At 35.5% G+C, this 16857-nt stretch overlaps 1 protein-coding gene across 1 annotated transcript; it reads left to right on the top strand.

The window, feature by feature from the left end:
- Window positions 1-6677: 6677 nt before the first annotated feature.
- LOC142344040 (lysosomal membrane ascorbate-dependent ferrireductase CYB561A3-like) lies at window positions 6678-16003 on the top strand. The gene is made up of 3 exons (XM_075395508.1): window positions 6678-7174; window positions 9906-10121; window positions 15584-16003. The coding sequence occupies exons 1-3, from the start codon at window positions 6848-6850 to the stop codon at window positions 15884-15886; spliced, it is 846 nt and encodes a 281-aa protein (XP_075251623.1). The 5' UTR covers window positions 6678-6847; the 3' UTR covers window positions 15887-16003.
- Window positions 16004-16857: the final 854 nt, after the last annotated feature.

Here is a 16857-nt window from a genome sequence, read left to right as displayed (position 1 = left end):
TGAAAATAATTTGCTCAAAAGTCATAACAGACAATAAGATTTCAACAAAGCAATGGATTAAGGTGCAACAGCCCAGGAAGCCAATTTGTACTGTTATTAATAAGTGTAAACCACGAGAGGGCAAAATAACAACAAATACAGGCAGAAGCCAAAATTTCACACAATTTTTGCGACATCAGTGTTCGTGGCACTATATTTAAAAGATGTTATCTGAAAGAATTGTAATTCATCACTTGCCTCTCCTCTGAACATCAACTGTTCTTGCTTATAAAGGGACTACCGAGAAATAACACCAAAAAGAAACCCAAATTTTGAACAGCATAGAAATCACGAAAATTTTTTATGAATGTAAATGGTCGAAGCCATGGGCCAAAACAAAAAACAGAAAAATGTTTGGATGAAAAAAGTATTTGAGACTTCTCATTAGTAAGATTGAGTTACATAGTGACAAAAATGAGAGCAAAAAGGAGAGAGTTGAAAAAATTTCATAAAATTATTTTGAAAGCCTCATTGAAACGAATAGCTAGTAGAAACTGAAATCTTGAAGAGGTTTGAGACATTTCATTATCAGTTATATGTCGTTTTACAACAAAAAGACAAACATAGGCAAAAATAAAAACTAAATATTGCTAGAGAACTGTGTCTGAGCCCAAAAGCATAAACTGTTCAACAAAAACAATTAAAATATTCAGATGGGCCAGAAAACATATTTGGTCCAATTTTGATGAAAAAGGTCTGAATTTTGAGAAATTTAGCATTGATTCTAGCCAAGAAACAGGGATCGAAAAGTTTCAGCATTCCGGCTCTATCTTAAATGATAAAATCAATGCCACTCTTGTTAACAATTTTAACTTATTTTTTATCAAAATCGACGAAAATTTGATCAAAAATACGGAAAATGTGAATAAAAACAACGGAGTATTGTCTCTTATTGACAAAACTTTAAGCACCGATAACTCCCTGTAAAAATTGAAAATCAAAAAATTTTGTTCATTCCATTTTCTACGCTGGACGGGCTTCGTAATGATACCACTCGCAACTCTCTACGATGATTATATCGATCGGCCAAAATTGACTGGTCAAAAAAACCCATTTGAGTATATAGTTCCTCCCCCACTAAAATGGGTCGGAACAAAAATTAGACACCAAAGAGGGGAATTTTTAGTCATAGTACGGCTGCCTTAAATTTGAAATAGATTTCTTTTCAGTAATTTCAGACGATGCTGGAAATGTTAATGATGTCAGGAAAAAATAGCCAATGCCAAAATACCCAAAGTTCGAAAATACAATTTTTTCCCTATTTTTTAAAATTATAATATTTTGTATAATAATGCCTTTGTGAGATATTTATAATATTATAAATATTATAATTCACGAAGCTTTTAATGTGAGCCTAGTTTATTTGGCCATGCCTAGAGGGTCATTGTCATGCCGGGGGACTTGATATGAAATTATCACAATAAATTAAAACATGATTTTAGTAGCAATTATTTTCTAATTGGAAATTATTGAACAAAAAGATCAAATATAATACTTTGAGTAATATGGCGTCGGGCATTTTCGCATTGCGTAAATTGTCATGTAACTGATGTCAATATAGGGTAGCGACAAATAGCAATGGGGGTATAGATGGAGCAGTGGCCAGAGGGCGTAATATAAAATTCAAAGCGTTATAGTTTGAGTATCATATACAGTTTGAATATCATATACTGTTTTTTTGGGGGCGGGGGTGGAGGGGTTGGCTTTTCGCCAACATATACTTCTGTTTTTGGGGGGGGGGGGGGTTGGTGGTGGTGTCGGTGAATCCTGGGTAGTTGTTTTGCTTTGGAAAAGTCATTCTTTTTTGGAATTAAATTCAAATGCAGGTCTTGGTTCAGTACTTTACCTAGAGTTCCGATCATACCACTCTTTAGACTTTGAACGCCTTCAATCTAGTCTTAAGCTTTTCCAATCATTGTCAAATCCTGGCAAGAACTGGGTGAGGTCTTATTTGGTAGTGTCAAATAGTTGATATAGCAAAAAAATAGCCGACAGATTGCTTTCGCATATCTCCAAAGTTAGGAAGAAACACACTCAGAACCGAGATTATCGGCAAATTTTCTTTAAGAGATAATGCTAAAGCTCGTTCATGCAACATGCACTGTCATCTAATTGTCATATTTGGAAAGAACTGGTTGAATGTAAAGATCTAGTTTTTTGCACCTATTTTTGAGGCGAGCTGTTTCAATTTTTCTTGTACTAAATTGCATAAAGTTTTCTGCAGTAAGGTTTTTTTTGTTAAGAGCCATTGATAAGCTCTAATTAATTTATATTTGATATTTTATTTTAAAATAGATGGGGTATAGCTGTATAAGCTGTTGTGAATAATTTTTCTTGGGAGCCAAATGTAAAGATAAAAGGGAGTTCGTGATTTGTTTGAACCGATTGTTTTGTCTTAATTTTCGGCTAAATTTAAAAAAGATCAGAAGTTCTTTTCTTTTTTTTTAAAAAAAAAACTGATATCAATTATGCCCAATTGGCCTTTTCGTCCAGTTTCACCGGTAATGCAGACATTAAAACTGCTGACACAATCTTGGTTTACTCATATATGGCCTATTGTACCTCCGGTCAGTAAGAAGAGTTTCTGGAAGTAACATTTTCGCGGTCTTTCGCTATTTTACCAATATTTTTGAAATGCAGTTAAATTTTGATATATTGATTTTCGTCTGCCAAAAATTATACTACGCAAAATTTTAAAACTTTTTTTTCGACAGCCGCGCAGCACTAGGAAGGCCAGGTTTAGTCTCAATGTTGATTTTTCCGACGAAAAATGATTCGCTTTGTATTTGGGATCTGTCATTTTTATTTTTTGTTTTCTTTTTTTTTCATCGCAATTACATGCAAATCTGTTTTCAATTAAGAGTTCAATTTAAAACAGGTTCCGTTTACGTTCAAGCAAGATATAAAAAAATAAATATTGTTTATTGGGTGAAGCGCATGGTTTTTCTTGCTCCGACAACTGGTTATCGTAAATTTTTGATAATTTCTTTTGAATTTTGTCAGCTTTTGTTCTTCTTGTAGTCTTACGACTGAGTCTAATTAATCAATTGACTAATATGGCGTCAAGGAGCTATGTGCTAATTATAAAACAAAATGACGTCAAATCAGACTTTAACTATTAACAGGTCAAATTACGTGCAGATGAAGGCCATTGAACATACATGATGAACATACATGAGGGAAGCAGATGGTTTTTTGGCTTTCACACCGTTTGCATAAAATTGTTTTTGAAGTTTTGAGATCTGCCGCTATTGAATGTTAATTTGCGGTCTTTTGGCTAAGTCTAGCTAATGACATACACATTTGGTTTCCTGAGCAATAACAAATTAGTCTATCTTTTTTCATTTGGAAGTTAACGGTTGTTCTCGTGAGATTTTAAGGTTTTTTGAGATTTGCTAATTTCAACCTTATTTTTGCCGCCTTATAGCGTATTCTCAACAAAAGGAGGTCTCATTCTTTGTAAACTTAGTTTCATTTTAGTATTAATTGCTGTTTTAAATTATGGTTTTGTGTTGATACTAGGAGTTTTCATAACTTCGTAATTTTTATTTGACAATTTCCAATTTTTGAGGTTTTTTTGCTGTTTTGTGCTATCACAAAATTAATGGCCCATTAATGAGAATTCGCATATCAATTTGTCGGCGTTAAAAGAAGATGAATCTAATTATTTTCAAAATTTTAATGTATAGGTTGTTATTTTATCGGCTTCGACACCGTTTTTTTTGTTAAATTGATTTGACTTTTTGATTTCTGCCTTTGTTTTTTTGTAGTCTTATGACATTTTTGATGATGAGAGGTCTCATTAGTTTTGTTTGGTATTTTAAATGAAGCCATTGAATGATTTGTTTATAGCTAATGGCTTTCAAGACTTTGGACTTAACTGTTTTGATAAAGTGTAAACGTGTAAACCTTTTTGTTTTCTGTCTACTTGTTGTTTATTCTCAATAAAGACTGATCACATTTTTCCTAGTGAAATGCATGTCACTCGGTTCAGTTTAGTTATTATCTGTTGCTATTTTGACTTTTTCATTAAGTTTTCAAAAAAGACAATGAGTTTTCGGTCGTAAGTAATGCTTGTTTTTATTTGATTTAGTTGTTTGTCTTGTCGCTTATGCTCTTTAACGTCTGGTATCATTTGCCCTCTAATGTGTTAATGTTCAAATTGTATAGTGGTTTGAGTTTAAAGCGATTTTTAATGGATGCACCAATTAACCAATTATTTTCTTGAAATAATCTATTTTTGAAAGTTTATCTCCATCATTTGGTGGACAATTAAGTCAAAAACGTGTTTGAGCGGGGTCCAAACATAATGTGTGAACGCACATTTCCGAGTCTCCTTGTTTTTCTTTAGATTGCAAAGAGCTATAATTAAGTTATAAACGCCGGTGTGTAAAAATGATCAGTTTTTTTGTATGTTGAGATTAATGGACCCAAAGAGTTTTTATGCATTTTTAAGCATTACGCTAATGCTAGGTGCTCGTTGATATTTGTTCCGACCCCTCTTGAGGGGGGGGAGGAACTATATACTCAACTGGGTTTTTTTTTTTTTGTTCAGTCAATTTTGGCCGATCGATATATTCATCGTAGAGAAATGAGACTGGTATCATTAGAAAGCTTGTCCAGCGTAGAATGTGGAATTAAAAAGATTTTTTTGATTTTCGTTTTTGACAGGGAGATATCGGGGTTTAAACTTTCGAGAAAATAGAGTGAATTCCGTTGATTTCATTCACCTTTTTTCGGCATTTTTGACTAAAATTTCGCCAATTTTGATAAAATTTAATAAAATTTTTCAAGAAAATGTTGTTGATTTTATGTTTAAAGACAAAATACATTGTCGGCTATTTTCATTGAATTTTTTGTCACAAATTCCGGCTAAAAATTTCACAAAATTCAGACTTTTTCATCAAAAACAGCACGAAATAAGTTTCTTTAGTCCCTTCTGATTAAATTTGCAGGAAGAGCACATCCAAACACCACAAACACAATCTTTGTAGAATTAAAAGGGGGCTATTTCCACTTTAACTTCCGTTGAGGGTGCTCTGTAAATGAAACTTTGCCGTTTTTTGCTAACTTTATTCGTTGATTATCAAAAACGCAGCATTTACTTATGATTTTTAACAAACAAAATATCTATATCAATGACATTCCAACAATTAAATTATTTAAATTAATTAATACTATTTAAATTCTTAAAGATATAGATTGTGGTTCTTTACCGCTTCGACAATACTTTCTCGAAGAATTTAATTGAAATTTTTAAATTTGTCTTTAACTGTCGTTTTACTTTGTTTTTTAGTCGTATTTATTTTCCTGTACAATGACCGATTTGATTGGCTTTTCCTGAAAGAGTAGATGAGCCGATGTTCTGATATTAGAAGATAGATAATGGCTTTCATGACTTTGAAAACAATTGTTTTCCAAAATGAAAAAAAAAATTATTTCAACTTCGCAATTTTGTTCCTTTTATTGTCTGTTTGTTACCTGGTCTCGTTAATTAAAGGTCAAAGATGACATTATTTTTGTCAGGGGAAGGTGTCAAAGCGATTGTTGTCACAAAATCTAATGTTTCTAAAGAATTCGTTATGATTTTACTGGCTTCGACACGGGTTTTTCACAAAAAAAAGTAAACTATTAATTGGTTTTTGTCATATTTGGCGTTCTTTTTGTAGACTTAAGACAAATTCTGGATAATTGCAGATCTCAAGGGCTTCCTTTGGAAGAATGGATGAACCTATTCAAAGTTTTCATTTTGTAATTTATGGCTTTCATGTTTTTGGAAATAAATTTTTTTTGAAAAAAAAACAAGTATTACATAAGTTTGCATTCTTTTTTTCCTTTTTGTCTAATTGTTGCTTATTTTAATTAATGAGCGGCCACATAATACATTATCGGTGTTTGACGAAGGTGCAATCGAACATACTTTGGGGGCAAAAGTATGGCTTTATGGCTTCCAAAGCATTTTCTGACAAGTTTTAATTGATTTTTATTTTGTTGTCTATTTGCTGTTTTTTTTTGTAATTGCATAAAAAATTGAATACCAAGAGTACTTAATTCCCTTCTATAGAAGTATTGGTAACTCTAAACCTATGGGAAATTTTAGTTGATTCCTGATGGTTTTCATTACTTTGAAATTAGTTGTTTTTTCTAAAAATTCAGCGAATTTTCTAACTTTAAAGTTTCTGTTCTTTATTGTCAAATTGTTACCAAGCTTTATTATGAACTGGTGAATAACCATTTTTTTTTCTGGTGAATTACAATTTATTTCGTTTATTTTCAGAGTTATCTGACGCTGTTTTGACTTTTTTATTAAGTTTTATTTTTTAAAACGGACATAAATTTTTTGATGTAATTAATGTTTGTTGTTGTTGTTTGATTTTGCCGTTCGTGTTCGCTCGCTTTCTTAATATCGGCATATCTCATCAATCTAATGCATCACTTTTTACTTCACTGACTTATTTGCTTTGGAGGCTATCGTTTCGTTCATACACCAATTTTTTTTTGAAAAATACTTGAACTTTTTGTGTTTTTCTATCTGTTCCTCATTTGGTAGACAATTATGCCAAAATTGTGGATGAGCGGGGTCGGAACCTTATGTGCGATCGCACATTACCGAGCCGCCTTGTTTAGTTAACTTCGTATTTTGTAAAAAAGACTCAGTTTCGTCTAGCGTTAAACAGGATAACACTCAAAATGCCTAATTCATTGCATAATTTTTGATTGTATTGAAAAACATCATCTACAAGCAAAATTCTACGCATTGGAACCATTTATCATCGGAGCATGGAAATCAATAGAGCATAGGAAATGGATGAAAAATATTTCAAACTTCGTTTACATACGAAATTCGGTTTTGAACAGTTTGTTGGGAGCCTTTTCTAATATGCGTTTGATAGTTACTCAAAGTGACAAAATACAGGCCAGTAAAACATGCTTTTATATTATTTTTGCCGTGACACAATTAATGGGAGTGGCGTGCGTGGTCATAGCAGTAGTTTACGGATTCTATCTTGGTGGATATGAGTGGGGTTCGAACGAGGAGAGTCAGTTCCATTTCCACCCCGTGTTCATGGTATGTGGGATGGTATTCTTCTATGGCAATGCGGTCATGGTATTCAGAGCAGCTGACACTCACAAGGTACGCATTACTATCGCAAAATGTATCAATAAAATAAAAATCGATCATATAAAATTATCATGAGCTCCTGAGGAAGACAAGAGTTAGAATTTATTCTCATTTATTACACAGATGTGCTGATCAAATTTTTTCCACTAGCGGTGACTACAAAATGTCTTTGGTTTCCTCGAAAAACTTCAGAATGTAACAAAAAATGGTTCAAAAGTGGAAAAAATGAAGAGAAAATGATTCTTCCGAAAGTTCTGCAGGCTGTGAGTTGTCTCGAATGAAATATAACAATTATATAGTTCTCATGGCAATTTTTTTTTGATAAATGTTGCGAAAGTGAAAGTTTTATGATTTTTTGTGATGAGAGAAATTGCGAAAAAAGTATGTAATTATTCAAGTTGTGGGTCTAAACTTGTACGAAACGGTTTTCTTAATAGACTCTTTTGATCGAAATGGTTTAAAAATCTTAAAAAAATTGAAACTCAGAAAAAGGACAAGAGGCACAAATGTTCTGTGTTTTCTTGAGGAAAAAAAGTCGGAGTGAGACAAACGTGATTTCGAGACAAGGTGACTGCCCTTTGTTAATTCTACGAAGTGGAAAAAACTGAAGGAAAAAAAGGATTAGTAAAAGATAAATTCAACAGTATTTATTTTTTGACAAACTCAACTAGGCTCATTTTTCTGTTGTCATTAGTTGCCAGTAAAATGCTCGTCGGCAAACAAAATACGAAAATGATAAAGTTTATTTTGTTTATTTGGAGCGTTTAAAAACACTATCGTTTTTTGCTAGCTCCCCCGTCCTATATGCCAATGGGAGGGCCTAATTTACTTTGAGCCAGCGGAACAAAAATTGAAAATGTACAAAACAAGTGATCTCACAAAAACCAATGTTTAGGCCAAATTATTTCAAATTGAGTGCAACAAGAGTACTGGTTTGGCCTCAAATATTTAAATTTTAGAAGATGTTACGTTGGAAAATGTTCAACAAAAATAGGAACAAATTTTTGGTTGATTTTCATAACATATAGAACTTTTGTTAATATGCTTGTATTATTTTCAAACTTCTGCTCCGTTAATATTTGCCTATTCACTCGTAACAATTCAAATGCATCTACATAATGTTTTGAAATATGCCGTTGGGGAGACTAATTTACTGGGGGGCTAGCGAAAAAATTCCGAAAAATATACGAAGCTGAAATTATCTCGTTAAAGAGAATCTTTACGCAAATTATTTCGATTTGAGTGCAACAAGAGTGCTGATTTAGCTTTTTATTTGTCGTGCTTTGAACACGTTATCTTAGAAAACGTGATGTTACATTGGTTGTTAAACAATTTTATGATTTGATGAAGACTTGTCTTGTAATTCCAGAAACCGTATAAAATGTACATTGCATTTGTACAATTAGCAATTGAACAACATTCAAATTGGTCGGTTCCTGTTGAGTGTGGTCTCTATACAATAACAGTGAACAAAATGAAGCCTAATAAGAAGAGCAATTTTACTGACCCGGTCTTACTCAGTCTTATTTTAATCAGCCCTAAATTGTTGAACAAGTTGTTGCTTCTTATTTACTTTATTTTTGTTTTGTTAGCTGAACAGTTAACGTTATTTTCGGTAAATTCATATTAGATTGTCTCGCCAGGACTTACTAAAATCAAATAAATAATTTGCTCGAACTTTTCACCAAACTATCTAAAAAAATTACAACCGTAGCGGTAAGCGTTAAAGTTCGAGTGAAGCTAACTGAAACTTTCTGAAAATTGGAGCAATGAAGTTTAAACAAAGTAACATTTTGATTCTTACGATGTAAAATCAGCGAAAACTACACAATACAAGCGTCTACCGGTACCAAGTTTTTTGAGTAAATTTACTTTTTTGTAATCACATTTCACTTTTCCTATCTTAATACGTTGTACGTGTGAAATGTACTTACACACTGCGATGATGTACTTACACACTGCGAGAACGACGTCGCCCTAAATGGAAATTCCAGTCAGTGTTTTTCACTTTTAAACTCAACTTTTAAAATTAAAAAATTGAATCTACTTTACGCCGCAAATAATTATTGTGGAAGACTAGTCCGCAAAAATTGCCGTAATTAGATTTTACTTAAATCGGGAGCTAATATTGCGTTTTTAAGGACTAGAAGCAAAAATCACATCTAAAAGGAACATTTTCTTAAATCTACACGTGAAACATAACAGGTAAACAATGAAGGTGCTTTCAGTGTATTTGTACATTTTAAGTCTACCTGAACCTGCAATTATTTGATTAGATTTTACCTGAACTTTTTTAGAGTGAAAAAGCAGAAGTAGCAAAATGAAACTTGGAGGTACTGCCACCGATGTTCATTTGTGTTGATATTAAGAGCTAATTTGTTCGAATTTATCAAGTTGCTTGAACGGGAGACCTCACATTGATTAGGATTTACGGCGTGATCAGAATCTGTAAGGTTTGTGTCGTAGGTAGTTAAGAGAGCCTAAACTGGACTACAAGTTTTCTCGATAGAATGTGAAAATCTGTAACCAGCTTTTTTCTGCATAATATTTTTGTTTAAATGGCTTGTTTCGACTTTTTGTACAGGGTCTATAAATTGGATCAAAATGGGAATAAATTTTTTGCCATATTTATTACCACTCTGAAACATCGGTTTCTTGCTCACATGGGGAAAAAGAAACAGAGGTCCGAAATGATGTTCATTTTGAGGGTCAAAATTTAAAGAAGTATCTGATATATTTTTAGGGTCTCTTGAGAAGGGTGGTAGTGAAAAGTGTGCACACTTCAATCCACTCTTTCACCATTCTGTTCACATGCAGTGGTCTGTACGCAGTGTACGACTACAAAGAGCACATCAGTTTGCAACACATGTATAGCATACACAGCTGGGTGGGCACGGCAGCCATTGTTTTATTCATGATTCAGTTCTCAATCGGAATCATCACTTTTCTCATTCCACAGGTATAAAGCAGCCATTTCAAACCTTTTCGAATCACGGTTTAATTTTTAGTTTGAGATTTTAAACGCTGAAAGATTGTTAAATTTGATTTCATTAAATGAAAATTTAAAATTACGCACTCGGAGTTTCAATCAACCCGGTTTTAAGGATATTGTTTTCCCTATAAAAACTAAAACGAAAATGTACGTCTTCACAGTTGACGATCCCCTTGTTCTTTAAATTTTTCGAGGAAATTCAGAAAAATAACCCAAAATGCGGGCTTGTGATCATCGTCGCGATTGCGGTGCTTTCTACATTAAAAGCATATGTTAGTGTCGTGGTCGATAACACGGGTTAAAAGAATTCAATAAGTTGAATATTAAATCAAATTTGAAACTTAAAATATACGTATCTATGCAAAAAAATACAGAGAAAATTTAGATTAGCTAAAAATATTTAACATGATTGACATGTGAATAGGTCTTTGTTCCGAATCCCGGAGGTGACTTTCTATTTTCATCAACATTTCATGAGAATCATATATGGCCTAGATACAATCGAGTTTATTAGTTAGAGGTCGGTGGATGTTAGAATCAGGTTTCTGTTGGTGGGAGAATTTACTTCTGACATATGATTGATAGGTCAATAAGATAATGATTGCGCCAAAACAAAATTAGAATTGAGTTTAGTTTTGTGGCCATTATTTGTCGACATAGCGACAAAGTTCGTCAGGTAAGTTCTTCTTTTGTTCTTTGAAGATTTAATAAAAAAACTTCTAAGTTTCTTGATCTTTCTTCGAAACCATCATATCCTCCCTCCTTTCTTAAGAAAATATGTGGTTATAGGTTCTCCAAATCTGTCGGGTTGTTTTCTGTTTCTTGTTGATGTTCGTGAAGGCTCTAGTGGTTCGGGTTGTTGGTGCTCTGCAGCTGATATGGCTGCAGAAGCTTCATCCTGATGTGAAGGTCCCACATCTGTGTTCTGAAGTTGTGGTTTTGATTGAGATATGATCTCCTCCACTGCTGGTTCGGTTTTCACATTGTCCTCTTCTAGTCTCGCAATTTGGTTTTCGCATACTAGAATAGTCCGTGTCGAGATTTCGGGCTGTATGAAAGATGTGTTCAAGACTTTCTTGATGATGAAGGTAGCAGGAACTGTCGTTGTTTTTTCATTGGCCTTGAATAGAATGGGTTCGCACAAGTTGAAATCTGCTGTTGCTGGTAGTCTAACTTTTCGTCCCAACAGGACTTCAGCTGGAGTTTTGCTCCTCGTCTTCGAAGTGTTGTGATGTGCCATCAGTGCCCTTTGCAGGAATGCTCCAATTGACATATTAAGGTTGGAACTCCATGCTTGAAGTGCCCGCTTCACTGTCTGAGTTGCTCGTTCAGCTAGTCCATTTGTTCTTTGATGATAAACGGGTGATTCCATTTTCTTAATTTCCAGTGATTCATACCGCTTATAAGGTCACCAATTACAAAATCAGGTGCATTATCAGATACTGAAATTTTGGTATTCCGAATCTTGCAAAGATTTGACTAAGATATACTTTAACTGTTTCTGATGTTCTATTTACCGCGGGGAAAGCTTCTATCTAACCAGAACCCGCGTCAACAATTACTAAGATATTCCGTGGTCCTTAACACAACACCAGTCCATGTGGAGCCGTTCCCAAACGTAGGCTTCTCGCCACCAAGAGACTGTTTTGCCAGGTTAGGCCTGTTCATTTAACAATTCTTAAATTTACTAACAAAATAACGTCTTGGGTAATGCCAGACCATCATGCTATCATTTTGACTGATGTCTCAGTTGCATTTTCCCAGGATGAGTCTCATGCACTTTTGCCATAACCAAGTGTCGTAGTTTGGGTGGAATCAAGGAACAACACCACTGAAGATGATTCCATTGTGTATGGTCAGTGCATCTTTGTGTTGATCGAATCCTTTTTCCGCTTCTAAACATTGTTTCCAATTGCCGCTTTTGATTCCTTTCATTGTCTGTTTGTTCCAAGTTCAATTTTGATTTCTGCTCGGGTCACCAAATCACTCTAAGCGAAGTAGATGTTATTGATTGCGAAGCACACTCGATCGTTGTCAGATTCGTCTTCGTCAAAATCCATTCTGCTCAAAGCATCTGCATAGGGTATCTGCTCTCCTGGTGTGTACTTCAACTCATAATCGAAGCCCATTAGAGCTATTGCGCATCTGGTAATTCTAGCTGGTGCTGTCTTCGGGATCTCTTCGTCTGGTGCAAAGAGGTATTTGAGTGGTTTGTGGTCCATCTGCAAGGTAAATCGACTTCCAGGAAGGAATTGCTTCAATCTTGTAACCACAAACACAATTGCCAGTGCTTCCCGCTTTTTGTTCGAGTAGTGTTGCTCCGCTGGAGTCAACTTTCTCGATATATATATGACTGGTTGTCCTGCTTGTTAAAGAACCCCGCCAACGCGTTTTTCAGAGGCATCAGTTTTAACTGTTGCCTCTTTTTGCAAACCATATGGCTGTACAAGTGGTTTAAAGCATAATTCATTTTTTATGTCTTTAAAGGTTTTTTGTTGCATTTGGCCCCATGAGAAATCGCTATTTCTCATGTTATTTAAGGATAGCTTGTTTGCAAAATCAGGAATCATTCTTCAGTAAAAATTTGGTAACCCAACGAACGATTCAAGTTGTTTGTTGCTAGTTGGTGCTTTTGCATTTTTTGTTTTTTCAACATGTTTGTGATCTGGTGCTATACCCTCCTTTGAAATGGAGTATCCCAAAAAAGCTATCGCTATTGAATGGTTTTGAGTTACTTTTTCTCATTAATAGTAAAGTTTTTCTCACGTAGTCGACTCTTGAAAGCAAGCATTCTCTCGTCGAACTACTCCTTGGTAGTTCCATAGACCGACACATCGTCTTGAAAGATCACAACGCCTTTGATTCTTTTGAGTGTTGATTCAATGGCTATTCTGGAAGATGGAAGACGAGTTTTTCAATCACTGGGGTAGTCGGCACATCTTGAACAGTCCCTGAGATGTGTTGATTGTGCATATATCTTTTGCCACCTTGTCAAGTTCAATTTGATAGTGGGCATCTAGAGAGGTCAATTTTGCCAAAGTATGAGGCCCGATGTAGGTTGTGGAAGATTGTCTCCATGTCTGGTATTGGGTAGTCCTCATCCATTACCTTGCAATTGATATGCACTTTCAAGTCCACGCAAAGTCTCAGTTCTCCACTCTTCTTTCTCTGCCACACCACTGGAGATGCATTAGTGACTCCTCCTGGCTGTACCGGTTCAAGGATGCCCTCTCTGACCATCTGTTCCAGCTTCTCTGTGACCGTGTCTTGAAGAGGTAGAAGTATTTTTCTGGCTTTGCAGAACACTCGCTGTGATCCTGTGCTTCTAACAGCTTCATATGAGCTTTGTCCCCTTACAGCTTCACATGAGTTTTGTAACCCTTTACAGCAGGTAGGTGCTCTGTTGTGATGTGGTTCACACCGTACTTGGGTAGAAGGTCTCTACCAAGTAGTCCACATTCTTTATCAGACTGCACAACTGCTGGTTTTTTCTGTGTGAGCCTGCTTCCGTTCCACTCTACGTCACAAGTAAGTGTTCCCAGAAGCGTTAATTGATGACCATCAAAAGGCTCGAAATGTCTTTTTTTACCATCTAACTGTGGTTTACCGTTTACCAAGCTCAGTCAATGTTTTTGATGATATCACTGTGCTATCTGCACCTGTGTCTACTTGCATTTTTACCTTGCAGTTATTTATTGACATATATTCCCATGTCGCAGACATGCTAAAGATTTGTTCTTTGGTATAAAACACTCCCATCTCCGATGCTGGAGATGCTTGCTCTGAAGAATTGTTTTCTTCGCAAAAGTTATTCTGTTTATTGTACTTTCCTGAAATTGGTTGGGGTTTGCTTCTACACATTTTTGAGAAGTGTCCCATCTTTTCACAGGTGTTGCCCTTTATACTTAGCGCTGAATAGGGTCTACTAGAATGTCGCTTACCTCTACACCTAGTGCATATATTGTTGCTGTTATTAGCCGTAAATTTTTCATTTTGTTTTCGAATGGTCCTTTTTTTGAAGTCGAACCCAACTTCTTCTTTAACAGTAAAAGGCTTATTTCCTGATGAAGAACTTGCAAAAGCCAATGCTTGACTTTTAAACTGTAAGCTCTCGGTCATTTCAGTAACCGACACTGCTGGTTTTGCTTTAATACCGTCTAGTAGCCTAAGCTTCGCCTCGGGGTCCCTCAAACCTGAGATTAACTTTTTTTTACCAACTCCTCTTCGGGGTTGGCCGCTGTTTTGAGTTTTTTGAAGTCACATTAGCGTGCTTCCTCCTTAAGACGTGCTAGGAAATCGTCGTCTGATTTCCCTACACCTTGTATACGGACATAAACTTAGCCCTTCTGCCGTTACTACTCTCTCTTTAGGGGAAATATAATTTTGAATCGCCAATCTGATGTCTCTTTACGGAGTTTCTATTCAATTCCTAGGACTAATTAGGCTCTTAAGTTTAAAAATTGCATCTTGCCCGCTCATACTAAGAAAGAGATTGGTTACCTGTAGGTCCTGTACAGTAACATCGGTGTTTATCTTGTCTATTTTCTTCTGTGCACGACATTTTGCCACAAAAGACATAATCCACGCAATAGCTGATTCTGCATTCTGTAGATCCAAAATTTGTCTGTCTGTAGTTGGTCTGAACACCATTTTCGTGGTCGATACCACGGGTCAAAACAGTTCAATAAGTTGAATTTTAATTCAAATTTGGAACTGAAAATATACAAAAATTAGCTCGTATTTACAGTACTTGTCTATGCGAAAATATAGAGAGAAAATTTAGATTAGCTAGAGGTATGTTACATGATTGACATATGATTTTCTAATTTCATCAACATTTCATGAGAATCATATATGGCCTAGATACAATCGAGTTCATTAGTTAGAGGTCGGTGGATGTTAGAATCAGGTTTCTGTTGGTGGGAGAAGTTACTTCTGACATATGATTGATAGGTCAATAAGATAATGATAGCGCCAAAACAAAATTAGAATTGAGTTTCGTTTTTTGGCCTTTATTTATCGACATAGCAACAAAGTGCGTCAGGTAAGTTCTTCTTTTGTTATTTGAAGATTTAATAAAGAAAACTTCTAAGTTTTTTGATGTTTCTTTGAAACCATCACAGTTAGTTCGAAGAATCAAACAATAGCAGTTTGCGATGAACAGATCGTACACTACTAGAAAATAATATGATACTATGCGTGTCCATTCCAAAAAATGGAATCTCGTTGAATTTTGGGAAAACCGATGAGAGCTTCTGTGAACTTGAATGACATACCTGGACGATTCCAGAACGCTTGAAAATTGCCAGCAAAAGTTTTCCATTTATCTTCATATTACGACCTTGTTTTTTCTTAAGCCCAGCGTGTTATCAAAATGATGTTTTGATGCTTTAAGAATATAACAACCAATTTTGTTGTTGACATTTCAGCAATCTGAAAGTCACAAGCGCCTTATGTTGCCCATCCATCGCTTTCTCGGGAAGTCAATTTTCATATTAGTGGTGATTGCTGTTATCTCTGGCATCGCAACGGAAAGCCTCGCCTTCGGATACAGCAAAGCAAATGAAAAGAAGCAAGTGTGGTATCTACCGCCCTATGCATTGGTTGGAAACTTGTTAGGGTCAGCTGTCGTTTTATTTGCTAGTGGAGTCTTGGTCATCATTACAAACTCAGTTATAAACTGGGACTTCGATGAAACTAATAAATCTGAACTTGACAAACTGATTAAATGATTGTCATTCAACTTCCGATGTTTGTCAAAATTCTCATACCTAATATATGAATAGGGTTGTACTCGCTTCCCTTATATGGTATTATCTTAATTAATGGTAAAAAGAAGCTGTAGTTTGTGTTCTTCCCCAGGCTGAGGCAGTCCTGATAATACAAGACCGAAAGTGCCTCTGATCAGACCGTACAAGACCGAAAATTCCTCTGATCAGACTCTTCGATGCGCTCGAAGTGTGTTCTAATCCGTCTCTGATCACACTCAAGTGCGCTCGACCGTTTCTGTGCGCTCAAAAAGACCCGCGTTCCTGATTAGCTGATCAGACCCACCTACACTAGAATGTACTTCTGATCAGAATCCCGGATAGAGGTGTCACCGCTAAAAATTGCTAGAAGTGTAGGATTTAGCGGTGAAAGCCGCGAATTTTCGTAATAGTTGCGGCTTTTAGCAGTGAATGCGGTTAATGCGGTTAAAAAAACATTTCACCGGTAAAAACATTTCACCGGTAAAGTCTTACAAATATTCGCTAATCCATAAGAAACGTCTTGATCTACAGTTATTTAAAATCCTCAAAAAGGGATCGCATTTGATATCAGCTTTTGGATCCAGCATTTGGACTAGCGTTTGGACCCCCTGGTTCTGATCAGAGCCATTGGAATTTAGATGAGTATCTGATTAGAACGCTGCTTTAATATTGCCTTCTGGTAGAGCCAACTTCTCTCAGTAAAAAAAAACAAAAATTGAAAAAATAATAGGCTTGAAATGGTCCCTGATCAGACCAGACCCACTTGCGTTCGATATCGTTTCTGATCAGACCCAGTTGCGCTTGAAACCGGTTATGATCAGACTCAAGTGCGCTCGAATCCGTCTCTGATCAGACTCAAGTGCGCTACTGCACTTGAAATTGCCCTGAAATTTTGAGCAAAAAATGGTCAGGTATGCGCGCGAAATGGTCTAATCAGGACAAGTTTGAGCGTA

The sequence above is a fragment of the Convolutriloba macropyga genome, chromosome 8 (assembly GCF_964194025.1).
Source record: "Convolutriloba macropyga chromosome 8, txConMacr16.3, whole genome shotgun sequence".
Classification (NCBI taxonomy): domain Eukaryota; kingdom Metazoa; phylum Xenacoelomorpha; order Acoela; family Convolutidae; genus Convolutriloba; species Convolutriloba macropyga.
Note: the sequence above shows the minus strand (reverse complement) of the source record. Positions and strands in the feature narration are given on the sequence as shown.